General features: G+C 56.1%; 1 protein-coding gene across 3 annotated transcripts in view; it reads right to left on the reverse strand.

Moving 5' to 3' along the window:
* CACNA2D2 (calcium voltage-gated channel auxiliary subunit alpha2delta 2) overlaps window positions 1–16930 on the reverse strand; it is a 226548-nt gene that overhangs the window by 34334 nt on the left and 175284 nt on the right. For all 3 annotated transcript variants that reach the window (XM_074879544.1, XM_074879543.1, XM_074879542.1), the window contains exon 4: window positions 10594–10653. In XM_074879544.1, the coding sequence (XP_074735645.1) occupies window positions 10594–10653 (60 nt within the window). The remainder of the gene's footprint in view (window positions 1–10593; window positions 10654–16930) is intronic.

Raw genomic sequence — 16930 nt, forward strand, 5'->3', positions numbered from 1 at the left:
CCAAGGACCAGTCATCGCCTGCTGCTTTTCCCTCTGCTCATGGCTGCCACTGAGACGCAGCAGCATGGGGCCATGCACACCCTCCACCACGGCCAAGCAGCCCCGTGACAGTGCCACTAGCGTGACTGTGGCCTCTGCTGAGACTGGGCGTGAGGCTGCACCATGTCTCCGAGCCCGGATGCTTCAGTTCTGCTGCGGGCATCGGGAGCTGCAGGAGAGCTGGGCATGGGCAGCGTGGCAGGCGGCGGCCCCGCAGCTGGCAGAGCTCCCCTCCCCAGGCAGCAGAAACAGGGAAAAAAGCATCCATGCTTCCATGGAGAAACGGACGTCATTAATTTGGGGTATTTAGAGACTATTTAGGCAGAAAGGTCTGCTTGGATTCCTCTTCCCTGCGTGTCAGGACTCAAGGCAGCTGATAAAATTCCTAAAGAGGCAATTTGGAGAGCAGCAATGCTGTCACAACAGTGTTTCGTGTGCCATCAGAAGGGGTAATTAAAGGGCACTCGGAGACTCTTCTCTGCGTGCCGGGATGCGAGCGCAATGCAGCGCACCGGCAGCCATCGCGGCCCTAACATGTCTGCCACTCAATCAGCCGTCAGCAGCCGCCGTGCAAACCAGCCTTCCTCCCCGCACGCACAGGCAGCGCTTTGGGATGATTGTTACTGTTATTATTTAACGAGGAAAGCAATCTGGGCCCAGAACAGAAAGCCAGCCAAAACCTTAGCGGCACTGACTGCATCCCCATCCTTCCCGCTCCTGCTCTGCTGCTGCCTCTGCGGCACCCAGCTTGGCCACGGGCTTGTGCTGGGGCTGATGCCACCATGACACCCAGCCCAGCTTGGCCATGGGCTCCTGCTGGGCCTGGTAGCACCACGACACCCAGTTCAGCCTGGCCACAGGCTCTTGCTGGGGCTGGTAGCAGCACAACACCCAGCCCAGCCTGGCCATGGGCTCGTGCTGGGGCTGGTGGCACCACGACACCCAGCCCAGCCTGGCCATGGGCTCGTGCCAGGGAAAGGCACCAGCAGGTCCGAGCGGCTCTCCAGGCAGCTGGTACCAGCCGCTCCACCATCCTGGCCCCACTGGGAGCTGGCAGTCACTAACCCCTCACCAGCATTATCCTCGAGCCACAAACCTGCTCCCTAGAGCAGTTTGCTGCTGCTTCTCCAGGAAGTTAAGACACAAGACGGCCAAGAGGTGGGAAAGCCCCTGGAGCGGGGATGCTGCTCTCAGGTGGCATGGGTGGCAGCAGGACCCTTGTAGGCTGAGTGGCCAACGTCCCCCAGTGATGGGGATTGCAAAGGGCAGTTTCAGCATCCTGCTGGGCAAAGAGGCCAGTCCCTCTCATGGGCTCTGCGACTCTAATCATGGTGATAAGGCAGCACCAAGAGAGGAAAGTGAAAAAAAAATTGACACATCTTCCAATTTCTGCTATTAAAAAGCCTAGTCATTAAGGGAATGTACTTATTAATTATCTGTGATTTGTTGTGAAATGCTGAGGGGTTTACAACAACAAGAAAAGGGAAAAAAAAATTAATTTCTCTTCAGATGCCCTCCCTGCGCTGCTCCCAGCCCCATGCACGCCCCTGCCCCTTGCCGGCGCTGCCGTCTCCCCGGGTCCAGGGCCATCTGCACTTCCTAATTAAAGGAACCCCCGGGAGACCCGTAACACAAACGAGCTAATTTCATGTTTAATGATCTTTAATCAGAAGTGAGTGTGACTAACAACAGCCATCCAGAAGGTGCTTTGTTATTCATTTTATCTTCCATCGGCTCCTCCAAAAAGCTCAAATCCCCTCCGTCACGCAGTGGCCCTGGTCCCGCAGCGGGTGAGAGGGCTCAAGGTGGTGCTGGGGGAGGAGAGCTGGTCCACTGGTCCTGCTTTCACCTGCTCCAGTGCTCCCATGGCACAGCACGGCACGGCACAGCATGGCACGGGGAGCTGACCTCCTGGAAGGACATCTCTCCCACTGGTTTCCTTAGGGATCACAGAGCTCTTGCCATGCAGTTCTTCAAGCCCTGATGACCTCGGGAGCAGGTGGGTGAGATCCCGGCTCCACTCCACACCACAGCTGAGGTTTGCACACATGAGACAGCACACATGGGACAGCCAGTGTCATCGTGGTCCTGGCCTTGTGCCATGCCCTGATGCCAGGCTCCGCTCTCCCTGACACAACCCTGCTGATGCTGGGGGCGGTCATGGGATGCGAGGGAGCCTGCGGGAGCTGGCAGGGCATCCATGAAGGCCAGTGGAGCTGGTGAGAATTTATTCTAGGAAGGAAACACAGAGCCCTCAGAGATGCTCTAGAGAGATGCTGGGGGTCTCCCAAGAGGCAACACGGGGTCCTACAATTTCCTCTCCTTAATATTTCTTTTCTCACATTCTTCACACACTTGCCTTCTTCATGTAATCCTCTCTTCCTCTTCCTCTGGTCCATGTTAAACCCAGCACCCGGTCTGTGTAAATAGCACTGATATTTCTAGAGCCTTTCAGAATAAATACCAATAAAGAAAACAAGGCGGTGAAGATGTCGAGGGATTTCAGGGCAAAATATTGTCCCCGTCTCTTGCAAACAATCCTGCAAAAAGCACTTGCTGGTTTGTGCTGAAGGGGAGGTGGATACTGCGTAGCTGCTCCTCGATGATGTGTTAACCGCTGCCCATTTTCTTGCACTGTAATTGCCAAATGGCATCTGCATAATGGCACTGTAAGTGCTGTGTTGCTAGCAGATAAGCACGGCGTTATTTCAGTCTCCTAGACCCTCAGTGCAAGTTAAGGGGAAACAACTTTGGGAGTTAAGTGCAATCACAGAGGGATCTGCAAATGCTGCTGAAGCCATCACCCAGGCTTCTCCAGCAAAGCCACTGAGCAACCACCATGCCTGCACCAAACCCTTGTGGTTTGGTGCCACCTGGCAGCCCCCAGCCAGGGCTGGACCCAGGTGGGACGTCCTGGATGGGGCTCCAGGGATGCTGCATGCCAGAGTCTCCTGGGGACCTGAGGTCCTGCTTGTCCCCCTTGAGCCCTCCATAACAGCCCTGTGCTTCACTTTGCCAATTTTACACTAAAACACCAAGCAAAAACCAGGCTTCTGGAGCCTTGCCAGCAGCTGAAGGGAGGACCCTGCTTCGGCATGGGTGCTTCCTGGCCACACACCGGCAGACCAGGTTTGAGCCAAAGCCCACAAAAAGGAAGGGCACAGGGGATCTCAGGGGGGCAGTGAGGGGCACTTCTCCCTGCCACTCCCACACAGCCTTCTCCAAGAGCACTCAAATAGGTCTTTTTTCACCTCAAACAATTACAGCAACTAAAAATAACGCCAGAAAGGTTGGTGCTCTGCTATGTTACTGCAGCCTGGCAATGTCAGGATGGAGGGGTGCTGGCCCAAACCTCCAAGTCGGTGGCAATCAAACCATGTCACGCATGTAGCTGCCACTGTCCCAAAAAAACCTCAGAAGGAGCTGTTGGTGGCACATCAGCTCCTTGCTCCAGCCCATCCAGCTGGAGCATGCAGCTGGCAGGGACACAGCAGAGGGGCCACGGCTCACTCTCCACCTATAGCTTTTCTATAAGTTCACTCGAGATGGCTAATCCTTCTCCCGTGGATCTGTTATCCTCCGCAGGATTGCTTGCCATCATCTTGTAAGGGTCACCCTGTAGATCACATGCCCTGGGGATTCTGTGGCTCCTTGGGGTGATTTTGCAGGTAGTTCCTGCTGCATCGCATTGATTTTGGTCGATCTCGGCTCTCAAGCTGTGGGTTTCACTTCTCCGAGTGGCACAGGTGACCCCTGCGGTCAGGAAATCTCTTTGAAGATTTAATTGACTCTGGAAGAGCCAAATCCTGCAGCTACTTGCTTTCCAGGCAGTTAGGATGAACTCGGAGGGTGCTGGGGAAGACAAGCTGGATCCCAAGCTGGCATGAGCCTGTTCCCCAGCTGCCGGACGGGGCTGGACGGGGTCGGTGGCAGGGCCAGCATCCCAGCCCATGGCACGCTGACATGGGGACAAGCCAGGTGACTGGAATCTGTGCCTGCTCAGACCGGTGGACAATTCAGCGGGTGGGGAAAGCAAGCGGGAGCTGGCATGCCCACACAGCACCAGTGGCTCTACTAGCCCATCTTTCCTCTGCCATTAGCACTTATAATAGGCAGTGAATATTGAGGGAGTTTTTCATGTCCCTGAACCATTAAGCACACAGAAATAGCAACAGATTTTGCTTATAGTTGCACCTTTCGCATGGGAGATAGCCTGCAGCGCCTGCAGCTCCTACCACACCTGCAGCCTCGTGTCTTTGTTGAGGCTGGGTGGCAGCAGGGGATGAGCAGGGGGACACAGCATGTTCCCACCGCAGCATTGACCCCAACAAGCCCACCCGTGTTGGGAGGAGCAGGATGGGACTGGCTGATGGCTGTGCCTGGGGACGAGTCCATGCCAGCCAGTTTGCCCCAGCTAACAGTTGGGGCTGGAGGTCTCAGCTGGGTGAGTGCTCACCCCAAGGTCTCCCGGCCCTGCCACAAGCACAGTGGCCTTGGCTGTGTAACAAGGCAGAGAAAGTGTTTCTGCGACAGCTGCCACAGGGCAGTGTGAGGGCCACTGCCAGGACCAGGGTCCCAAAGGGACCAGATGAATTCCTGAGAGAAATTCCTACCTGCAATCCCAGCCACGCCTGGCTCTGGGCATCAGGAAGACCACCGGCAGCGGCTGGTAGGGGCTGAACCTTTTATTTCCACTGAGCTAGAGCTATCCTTGTCCATACGCATCATGATGAATCCTTCTCCAGTCCCGGGAAGAGGAAAATATTCATGGTTAGCCCCAGCCACCATGGGCTGTCAGAAGGACTCCAGACCGGGCTGGTGGGGAACATGCCTCTCCTGCAGGCCTTGCCATACGAGTCCCCTTGCATCCCATCCAGCAGCAGTTACCCAGGACAGGTGGAAACAGTCATCGTAATCTGCCTTGGCATCTTTTTTTTTAAAAAGCAATTTCCTCCCTCTGCCTCTCTGACAGAGCTAGGGAAATATTTAAGTGACCCGTCAACAGTTTTTTCATCTCCCTCAGAAGATGTTTTATCTGATCACGCCTCACCAGCTATTCTTCTTTACACGGCATCTCCTGTCCGCTCCCGCTCCTTCGAGGCTGCCTCAAATGAGCGACGGCTGCCTCTCCCCTCCACTGCACCCGGGCACCACGGAGATGCCAGCACCCACGCAGAGCTGGCGGCAGCCAGGGACCCCCTGCCCTGCCAGTGACAGGATGGGATGGGACGGGATGGCAGCACTGGGAGGAGAGCCGGCAGCCCCCGCACCGAACCATTGCACCCACGGGACTGTCATGGGTGGCCTGGCCGTCACGGGGGAGCCCCCTCAAGCCTCGTCCTTGGATTTTAAGAAGGAACAGCACCAACACGGGGTTTTTGTGAATGATTTTCTTGTTCTGCTTTTTGGCCAGAACGGCTCTACAGCAAGGTTGGTGCTTTAACACAGTAATTCTCCGAGCGTAATGAAAGCTGACATTATATCAAACACAATAAAGACTCTCAGTTGATGGAGATCATTCCTGAACACACAAACCCATTAAACTGAAAAAAAAAATATCAATTCTACACACTCGCCAGCCAAAAGAAAATGTGATTTGTTATCTAAAAGGGGGTTATAAACACAGCTTCAATGCACTTTCTGTGCTGTAATGAAAACTGGGTTTGAAATGGCAAGATGACTGCAAATTAGAGTATTTGATTTTATTTTCTAACTTTTTAGGTAAACCTTCTACAAGGGCAAGTGCAAGGTTACAGCGACGATCTTTCTGTTCTCGGCCGATAAGTAGGATCTGTAATTAAAGGAGGAGAAAAATGAAAGGGGGATAAGGAGCTGGCGTTCGCCCTTCTAACGCCGCTTTGAACACAAAGCCCTGCCTGCATCGCCGCGGCAAGCCCACAGGAACAGCTGCCAGCACCCACGCACGGCGTGGCACGGCCGCCGCTCCCACGGCAGACACACGCAGCGCGGCGGTGCTGGACGGAGCAGGCGGTTGGCAGGGCCCCGCTCCTGCAGGGATGCTGCATCCAGGGCTGTACAGCCGCGGAGGGGCACCCAGACGCCCTGCCGTGTCCCCCCGCTTTATCCCTCACCTTTCTTGGGTGGTCGGGAGCGCAATCTCTGTTATTGCTCCTGTCCTTCCCCATTTGGCAAACAGCGATCCTGTTTTCCCCGGAGTTTCGTTTCTAATGGAGCTTGAAATTATCTGGGCTTTGTTATTTGCTCGCGTGCTTGCAGGCGGGGGTTATGGATGGAGGCAGCGGTGTGGGGCTGCCCGGCGCCTGTGCTCCCTCTGCCGCCTCCACGCATGTCACCGCACCCCGAAACTACCCGTGCTGCGCCCAGCAGTTAAACCCTGTTTCCAGCAGCTCTTAGATGTGCAACTCAATGTATAGCGCTTTTTTTTCTCCAAAGATAAAGGGCCTACTGGGCTCTGACCCTTACAAACACCCCTTTCCTCTCCTGAAGGGTGGGGAAAGGTGGGAGAGAGGGGGGCAGTAGGTGAAGGAAGAGGGGAGCTTCCCAGTGTAGCAATGGAAAATGCAGTGAGGAAGAAGAACTGGGAGAAAAACAACAGTAATAAACATTTTATGAAGCAGAAAATGGCTTATAAAGAAGTCAACTTTTAAAAGCAATTTATATAATCCTGCCAAGTGCACATAAATGTGGGGATGGCTCTCCGCAACGTCAGAGTGTCCCTTAAAGAGACAAATAGCTCCGGCTGCCGCAGAAGATCGACACGCAGTGAGGATGATGATGCCCTGGGATGCACTTCACGGCTGGCAGCGCAGACCTGCGCCTTCAACAGCATCCCCTGGGTCAGCATGGCCCCTGCTGCCGTGCGCTGTGGGGGTGTGGGACACCTGAGCCCCTGCGGATGGTGCTGGGACAGGGCTGAAGGTCTGGCAAAGAACCTAAGGCACTGGAAAATCCTGGAGTGAAGTGGAACACGTGGTTGAAGGGGAGCTGGCAGAACACAGAGCTGGCTGGGATGCCCGACAGGCAGTGTGGCAGCTTGTCAGCGAGGATGGATACAAAGGATGGCAGCAAAAAACTCAACCTTGCAGTGTTTTTATAGGTGCATTTTGCAGGTCTCTTGACTGAACAGGGTGACAAACAGAGGATGGAAACCTGGTAAACAGCATCACGGTGTGAGCTGCAGCCCTGGCACCTCCATCTGCTGCTGGGGATGGTCTGCATGGGGGGGCTCAGCACCACTCCCACGGCTTGGGGACAGGGCTGGGGACATCCGGAGCAGGTTGACAACCCTGATGTGCCTGTCCTAGCAGACCCCCTGCAGAACCCTGGAGCCCAGAGGCCAGAAGCTTCTCACTGGAAAAATTGGTTGTCCAGGCCACAGCAAACTGGGGCCTTTTTGTGGTCTTATATCATATCAGTGCCAAGCGGTCGTGCTGCCCCATGCTGGGAGCCCAACCCAAGGCAATGGGACCCAGCTGTCACCTTTCCAGGGCTCCGCCAGCCTTCGCTGGTGGGTGAATGTGCATCCCTGAGAGACCCTTGCTGTGCAGGCGGAGAAGGGCACAGCCTCTCCCCCTCCAAATCACCAAGGGTGATTCAGTGGCCCTGCACCACAGCCTGCTGTGCTGTGCCCCTGTCCCTGCCTACTGTGCCACCCTGAGCTGACACCCAGCCCTGGGGTGAAACGAGCTGGACGAACAACATGAGGGTGCCCTGGGTGTCACTGTATGGGTGACCTTGGGGCCAAGACTGCTTCTGGCCAAGAAAAGTGCACCAGCATCCAGGGGAGCTCTGGGGACACATGGAGCTGAGGACACAGTGTGTTGCTTGGCACAGCCAGGAGACATGGGGGGCCTGAGGGTGGGCAAGGACAAGGAGCAGGGATAGGGCAGGACAGTGTAAGGCAAGGGGGAGTGTTTTGGGAACAAGGAGGTGCTTTGCAAAGCCCCCTGAGGTGGGAGGCTGAACTCAACCCCTTCAGAAAGCCAGCATGGCCGGCATGTGGCTGGAAACACACACAAAAAAGTGATAAAAGAGAAACTTTCCCTGTAAAGATGGGTCATGAGTGACTGCTGGCAGCAGCCTCCCACCCACTTGGGCTCCTGCTCCTGTTTCATTTTCCCCCGGACTTCCATAGCAACCCATCTGCAGTGAGGTTTAATGGGGCTGCCATTAGCACTAATGCAGCGCAAACACTCAGCATCTGCCAGCGCGCCTTCGGATGGAAACACAAAAATAACCGCGCTCGCCGCAATCTGTCATCGACTCTGGCGCAAGGTTAGGACGCGACATGCGGGGATAGGAGGGGAGAGCTGCGGCCCGGAGGAACAAGCTGCTCAGCGGGAAGGAAGGAGAGGAGGAGCTGGGGATGCTGAGCTGCTGCCTTTCCTACCTGCTGCTTGTGCCAGCACCGACAGCAAGCTGGGGACAGCAGCAGAGCCAGTGTCACCGGTGCTGGCATGCAGGTCTGACCGTGCCCTGCCATTTTACAGATGAAGGACAGTAAAAGGAGGTTCAACCCTGGCTGTGAGAGCCACTTACGCAGCCCCTCCATCCCTCTGCTCTGCTCAGCAACCAGGGCTGATGCAGGAAGGGCTGATGCAGGCAGGGCCGTGTGCTGCGGGGGAGCAAGCGCCCAGTGCCCCGGGTGCTGTGAGCAGAGCTGGGCCAGTCCATCAAGTGTCCCAGCCAGGTCTGGGCTGTCCTGATAAAGCTGCGGTGAGCTCTGTGGTGACGCATCGCTGCACATTGTTTCTGGGTGACTCGCTCCTAATTACCTTGATTAAGTGGTTGCAAACAGTGCTATTAAAAATACTTTTTCTACGAAAGTGGATTTCTGAAAGGTTTGTGCCATGAATGGCAAAACGAGTCAAGAGTTCCCCAGCGCTACAGCCTTTCCTGGCATGTTTTGTATCCCGACTGTTATTCCGCTCACAGTGGAAAGCAGCTGGGTTTGGATGGAGACGGAGCATTTTGGGGCTGCGGAGGGGCCCTGCAGCGCAGCAGCTGCCTGTCCCTGCAGCCCAGGGGATGAGCAGAAGCAGCAAGGAGTGCTGCAAAACGCAGGGACCTTGTTCCAGCTCTGCCCGCCCTGCCCGTGCCCCGGTCACAGGGCATCCACCGCTGGGTGCCAGCCCAGTGTGGGGTGCACGGGGCCACCACGAGGCCCCTGGGGTGCCCATGGCCAAGCTTTGGGTGGTGCTTGGGGATGAGCTGCCCTGGGGCTTGCAGCCTCCCCTGGGAGCCCTGAGCCTGCAGCTGAGCTGCTGGCAAGGAACCGGCACTGGCATCAGCCAGTGCCTGCACCAAACCTTGTTATCCTCTTAACCTCCGCTCCACCAGCCTCCTGGAAAGAGGTGACAGTAATTCAGCAGCGCTCTCATGCAGAAAGGTCTTGGTGACCGCTGGTGCCAATGAAAACTGTCTGCTGGACAGCAGGTCCAGCGGGGACACCTCACCTCTCCTTAGCGAGGCTGCTTCTGCTAATGATGGGAAGAGCCCTGCGAGCTCAGCCTCCCCGGGTGCCTATGAGACACAGCTCCCAGGGGGGACGAGTACTGGCCATGAGTGTCCACCCCACACCGGCCACGTGGCAAACAAAATCCAAGCAGGTCGACACCTTGCCTTCTCTTCTGCTCCTCCTGCCTCTTCCTCTCCACATCAGTGACCATCGCCAATGGCAGGAGGGTCTGCACGTCTGGGATGTGGCTCCAAGTCCTCATCTCCTCTCCTCCCTGAGTGGATCGTGGTTGCAGACAGAGAAATACCCCCCAACACACACCAGCAAGGCCCAACAGCAGGGCTGTCCTTAGCTGTCCTCTCGGTGACTGCCGGGGGTTCCCCAGGGCTGGGCAGGATCTGGCCTGACCTGAAGGAAGGGGCTGGGTGGCTCAGGAGTATTTTTTATTGTAGACCCCATTTGCACTAGAGGAAAACAACCTTTCCTTCCTTTTGTATTAGTGTTATAATTTGAGAGCATTTCCAGACAGAATCCTTCAGGTTCCCGCTGAGTGCTATCACTGCCAGAATTACAAAGTCAAATGCAATCATTAAACCTGCATCTTCCCTCTCCCAGCCCAGATTGCTCCTTCCCCCAGAAACAGCCCCCACCACAACTGCTGGCAGGTGACACAGACCAGCCACTGCTGCCGTCACCCTGTGCAAGACCAAACTCGGCTGCCAGAGATGGCGGGGGGTAAGAGTCTCCCCAGCCCCAAAACCCTCAGCATTGAGCTGCCAGCTCGACCTTCACCTCCTGCCTTCTCCTTAGAGCGTGTGCAGGCAGAGGCAAGGCTGGAAACGAGCTCAAAATCGCTTCATTTGCTCTTGTTAGTGCTGGCAGGCGGCGGTGCTGGGGCTGCCTGCGTGCCGAGCGGCACAGCACAGCCATCGGTAACTCGTGAGGGAGCCGAGAACGCAGGCAAGGAGAGAAGGAAGAGCCGAGGGATGGGAGCAGGGGTGGGATGAAAAGCTGGTTCCTGTGCCAGGAGTCATCCCCGAGGCCGGTGCCTCCACAGAGCTCAGCATCCAGGAGGGAAGGGGGTGGGAGCGACCGGGGCGTGCGCGGAGCCTTACCCGGATGTTGTCCTGCCAGTGATGAGCCTTCTGGAACTTCTCTGCCGCGTTGGCAAGTCTCTGCAAAGCAAGTGGGAGAGGAGAAGTGAGCCCGGGGAAAGCGAGAGGAGCGGGGCATTGCCCGTGTCAACCTGGGACCAACACCTGCCTCAGCACCCACCATGCCTCTGTTTGGGGGATACCCCAGGACCCTGCCACCCCTCCGCCACGCAGGCAATGGGGCAGGAGGAGGGATCACGGGCAGCAATGCCTGCAGAAGGATGTCCCAGGCATGGGGACCTGGTGTTTCTCTGCTTGCTCCTGCCTTTCCTGGAGCAAGCCGGTGTTTCCAGAGGAATTGGAGCAGCAGGAGGCTCCAGGGCTGAGCTGCCTGTCCAGGTCTCACCCAAGGCTGGTGCAAGCACAACCTTCTCCCACTAAAGTGCATGAGGCTTCAAAGGAGACAAAAGTGTCTCTATCCTGATGGCTCTGGAGGCAACAGGCAGTACGGGCAGGCTGCTGCCCACGCTGGGGTAGCCAGAGGAGAAGGATGGGGCAATGCTTAGCACTGGGGCAGTCTTGCTGGGCTTGGGCTCAGCCATGAGAGGCCACACCAGCACAGAGTGCAGCAGGGCAGGGCTGGAGACCAGGCAGTCCCCGGGGTACTGGCAGTGCTGGGAAGAAGCAGCAATCTGGCCTTTAATGGCGCCAAAGGGGACAGACAGGGCAAGAGCTCCAGGCTTTCCAACAGGATCCACTCTGCATCACTAAGCAAGTAAAGCCAAAAGCAAAACAAGCGATGCACACTTTTCCCTCTGTCCCTCGACCAGCCCCAGGGCCCCCGGGGTGCAGGCAGCTGCCCAGAGAGCTGCCTGCCAGGGCTGTACAACCCGATTAGCCCAGCTGGAGGTAGCACGGTGTCCTCCGCCAGCCCACAGAGCCAAGGGCCACTTGGACCCCTGGGTGCCAGGGACCCTCACCACTTGCAGGGACGTGGGGTTTATCTCCGCAGCCTCGCAGCACCCAGCACAGCCCACCTGTTCCCCACCAGCCGTTGGCTTTACAAGGCTCCCAGGGAACACATGCTGCGGAGGTCTCAGCTCTGCAGGCTGAGTGGCTAATCTGCACGGGGTTAATTGGCCATGAGGCTTGCGAGGCTGTCGCAGCCCAGGAAGGCTCCCTAGTGAGTTAGCAGGAGACGCATCAAGCAAAGATGTGCCTTACGGCAGGCGCTGCTGCATCGCCTGCTCCTCGTTTCCCTGCATCCCCCAGCGGGATGGGACATGCTCTACTCCACGCAAGAGATGCTGACAGCCAGAGCACGGGAAGGGAGGGAAGCCCTGGCTGCCTCCAGCCCCCCGAATTGGCTGAGAGGAGGAAGGAGCACCGACAATGGGGTGACAACCTGGGCCAAACAACCACCTGGGCAGCACTGCAGAGATGCACATAAGATTCCCAGTGCTCCTGCACACCCAACTTTCACATTGTGAACCACAAACCATTCCTTTGCTCAGCAGGGACCCAGCATGCTGGCGGGAGTCCACTGGGGTGGCAGTGAAGTCCATCTACAGCCCTGGGAATTTATTTCCCCAGGGCCTGGAGAGTGCCTGGCTATAAGAGCACGCACACATGAGATGATGATCTCCGGAGAGGTGGGCAGGAGCCCTGGGCACAGCCACCCGTGCCACAGCCACCGTCCCGGCTGTCACCAGATCCACCAGCGCTCCCGTCAGCACATGGGGATGCAAAATGCCTCAGCCCTTCTAAGTGGATGCCTGGGGGAAACGAAGTCCTGAGGCTCCATGGTGCCTCCTTCACATGTCCCCCATGCCTGCAGGAGAGTGGCAGCAGCCAGCCCCAGCAGCACCCAGCCCTGGCAGCACCCAGCACAGCGAGAGCAGGGCCATGATGGCAGGTACTGTATTACCGGGAGCGTGGCAAAGCACAGGTACTCAAAAGTAAGGTGACGAATGGTGAAGGGCATCACAGATCTGGCCTTCCCCAGCCAGAGAACACAGCCTGTTCTTATCAGATGCAGGGAAACACGTATCCATCACTGCATAATCTCGGCACGCACTGGTCAAAACTTTCCTGTTTAATCTTTTCTCTTTTTTTAATCTTGATTTCCAAATCAAAGTGCTTGCTTTCAATGGCCAGCATCCAAGGGGAAAGATCAGCTATCAGCTGAGCACTGAAGCAAAAATACCTATGGCTCCAGTGGCAGAGAGAAGAGAATGGGAAACAACGCATGGCTGGACAGAGAAGCCACACTGATAATTTTCAGGGCAATTTTGCGGGGGGCTTACCTGCAGAGCCACAGCCCTGCCTCTCCGGAGCTGCCTAGAAAAGCTGTGGCCCAGTTCTGCACCTCATCCCTGCAAGCTTTTGAGCTCTGTTTATATATCGAGATGGCTGATTAAAGGCGAGCATTTATTCCAAGTCGCGTTTAAGGCAGCAGTGATGAAATATGCATTTTTCTATACTTGATAAGAGTGTGTTTGTTTATTATGGGCCAGGGTAAGATTTATGGACATCTTTAACTATTCACCGCCTTGTGCGAAGTGCCTGGAGGGTTGCAAATGGTGCAGTAAGGGACGGCTACACCCAGGAATGACACTTCAACAGAAGATATTTTTCCTCTGGAAAATGTCAATTTATCAAAGTCGATCCAGACACAACTTTGTTTTTTTAAAAAAATAAATCCAGATGTTCTTGTTTGATAAACAGCATGTTGCAGGGATAAGGGAGCCTGCGGCAGGATGGCACAGCCATGGTAGGGTGCCGTGCTGGCTCCCAGCGCTGCCGGACACCCACCCCAGGAGAATTGCCCCCAGAGCCTCCCAGCTATTACTTCTGCAGCATCTTCCTCGCTAAAGGCATTTCGGTCCTGTGACCAAGATGGGGACTGAGAAGAAAGAGGAACCAAGTGGGCAGCCAGACATCCCTCCTCTGCTCACCTCTGTCCCCGCTGGGGACACGCCTGGACTGATGCCATGTTGGGGGGGCTCCCATGGGAGCAGCCCCATCCTGTCCCATCCCTGGCTGGTGCTAGAGGGGAGGCCCAGTCAGCCCCTGCCCAGAGACGGGATGCTGGCATGAATGGGATGGGTGATTGCTGGATTCGGGACCCTCTAAAACTGTGGCAACAAGGACAGGGCCCCTGAGGGGGCTATTTGGGACAGCTTTGCTCACAAGCAGGACCTGCAGTGGTGTGTTAGGGCTGGGAAGGTCCTGTTGCTCCAGCAAAACCCCCCAAGGCCACGTCTCCTCAGGGCAGGTGATAAGTCCGCCTGGAGCCACACACTGCTGCAGGACATCCCCATTAATGCCAAATGAGATCATCATGAATAATGCTATTATGATCGATACAGCTCAAGGATTATTTCTAATCCTTAATAATGATTAAACCATTATTTTTCAAGTGTTACAGATCAATCAGTCCATCTCAAGGTGCACTGCGTGCAGGGACTGCAAGATGCCCGGGATGCAGGCAGTGAACGGGGGAGCCATGTCGGGGTCCCGTGTCTGTACATGGCAGCCACCAAAACCTCGAGGGGGTTCAGACCTGAGGGTGTCAATTGTGTGGTTCCAACAGCAAGAAAAATTAGAGTAATTACCAAGTAAAGCATGGATGTGAAATACCTGCGAATTTCCAGCAGCCTCTGGTGCAGGGACTGCCCTGGCTGTGGCACTTTAAGGAGCGCAGTTCTTTCCCCAGAAGTCACCGAGGGCTAAGGACAGGAGATTTAGAGGCTGAAAACACCAAATTGAAATGATTCCACAGGTCATAAAAGGCCAGAAGGAGATTTGCAAGGGATTGGTGTCTGGAGATCCCGATGGCAGGGTCTGTGAGGGGGGAGGCGCTGCGTGGGCTTTATCGTGCCCCAGCCTCTTTCATATTCCACACGACGCTCCTCTCCACCTCGCTGCTCACCCAGGCAGATCCTCCAGGAGCTCCCAGCTCAGCACACCGGCTTGCCTGGGATTAAGGAGCTTCAGGGATGGCACGGACTTGGGATGGCACGGACTTGGGATGGGGTGGCGAAGGCGGCACGGCTGGGTGTGCACCCTCCCTCCTGAAAGCCACGTGGAAAAGGAGAGGTGGGTGACCTTCTGTCTACCTAGAGGACGGCACCTCCAAACACACGGCTGCTGTTTTTCCCCTGCTTTGATCCAGGACCTCACTTCTCAGCCCCAATCACCCACAAGCTCACCCACCCCAGCCTGAGCAAGGCTCATCTACACACGCTCACCCATGGCAGCGCCTTTCAGGGGGCAGCCAGTTTGATGTCCCGAAGTTGCTTGAAGTGAGGTGGTGGGAAATGCTCTGAGCATTGGAGCTGGTGCAGGCAGGGACCACAACCTCCTCTCTAGGCGGAGGGGACCATCCCTGCTGTCATCATCCCTGCTGCCTGAGGGGCCAGGGTGCAGGGGGACTGTCCCCGACATAGCAAGCTGCCAAGGGTGCTGCCCACCTTCTCCTCTATCGCACCCAGGGCTCTCCTGCATTGCTCCAATATTTTTGCACAGCAGCTTTCCAAGGTAAACTGGTCCAATGCTTTGCTAAATCTCTCTTCCCAGCCCCCACATGGCAATAAGTATGCCCTGGCTGTTCCCGCCTCAGTCAGATCAGTGGGTTTAACTTGGGAGGCAGCGGAGCAGAGACCAGAGCAGCACAGGGAGGTCAAAGGCCAAGGTTGGATTTATAAAACAGGATTATGGCAAACACTCTGCAAGAGGAGACTGAGCAACCCTGCGTAACGGCAACAATGCTGGCCCTGTGCCCCAAGCCTCCTCACGGAAATAAAGCACCCCATGCCTGTGCTGATGCTGGGGGATGCTCCTTGGGGAGCTAGGATGGTGTCCCCAGCTTCCCCCCACAGCCGGTAAGGAAGGGCCCAGCCACAGCCCGGTATGCAGTGGCTGCGTGTGCCCAGGGATATTTGCTCTGAGGGGGAGCTGCTCCTACTAAGCCTTCATCTAACTTCCCCCTGCGCAGCCATTATCACCCTCATCTCGGTGCCTTCCCCAACGATGTGAAGTGTATTAACCTCCCGCACCTGAGCGCACCACTGGAAGGAGAGATCTTTGCCGGAGATTACAATAGTCCTGCACTACCAGGCCAGAGAGGTCCACGCAGCATCCTACCATCCTCCCAAAACAAGAAAACACAGGTGAAAGCTTAAGGTGAGAAGGTGAAAAACAAACACACATGAAAAAGTCAAGCAAGCCAAGTCCCAGGCAGAGACACTCCCCAGAAGCTGGTTTTGCAGCTCTTCCTCCTCCATGATGGCACAAGCCCTCTCCTTTGGCACTAACCCCCTCCTCTCCAGGGACGGGGCACTGTGAAACCACATCTGTCACTGCAGAGCATCCAGAAGGGCTCAAGCCCATTCCATGTGCTTCAAGAGCCTCCATCCTGGTCTGCCTGCATGCATCAGAGCAGAGGGCACCTTCTCACAGTCCCACCTCCTGCCACCAGCTCCGGGGTGCCCCCACCCCGGCTCTCCCTCTTGTCCCCAGCCCATCCTCTCCCCATTCACTGAACTTACCACACACACACCCCTAAGATGGTGTGCACACCACCATCAAAAAATGATCAACCAGTGACAAAAGACGACAACCCCCTTATATACACATAGGGAATATAAATCTTAAGTAAACATTGTAAAGCAGTGAAGCATCTCATCCTGTAATAATCTCCGAGACAGTTGATCCCAGGGCTCTTATTACCCCCACAGTCGTCATCTGAAATCCAGTCGGCAGCGGGCTCAGCCATGGCTGAGTATTGATCAAGGAGGCAGCTGCAAACATGCCGCAGTGTTTTTCTTTCAGAGTACTAACTTGTTTGTCAATAACTTCCTCAGCCACATGGAGGGAAAGGGGTGGCTGGAGCCCATCTATCCTCCTCTCGCACCTGGATCCAGCCTGTGCCTGAGGGAGGATGGAGCTGGAGCCAGCACTGGCTGCTAATGCTCTCCTGCCCGTGGGAGGGCAAATAAAGCCCCAGTGAATAGAGGTGGTAAATCCTCCAAGGGCTTCCAGACCCTGGTGTTGTACCAGCTGGTGCTTGCTGCTGGGGTCTGGGAGGGCAGTGAGCAGGGGGACACCTCTGCAGAGCCAGCCCTGCCAGCAGCGAGGGTTACAAGCACAAACCTGGAGCAAAACCAGAGCCACAGCTGCTGCAGACCCCATGCGGGGCAGTGGCATGGCCAGCACCCGGCCCTGAAAGCCTGGGATGAGCCCCAGAGCCACAACTTTCATCATTTTACTGACCACATCAGTAACTCACGGCTCTGCAGGCCAGCAGCACGTGGCTCTTGTTCCCCTGCCAGCATCTCTCTTTCTCCTCCAGAGT

Source organism: Strix uralensis, chromosome 10 (genome assembly GCF_047716275.1).
Source record: "Strix uralensis isolate ZFMK-TIS-50842 chromosome 10, bStrUra1, whole genome shotgun sequence".
NCBI classification, from domain to species: Eukaryota; Metazoa; Chordata; class Aves; order Strigiformes; family Strigidae; genus Strix; species Strix uralensis.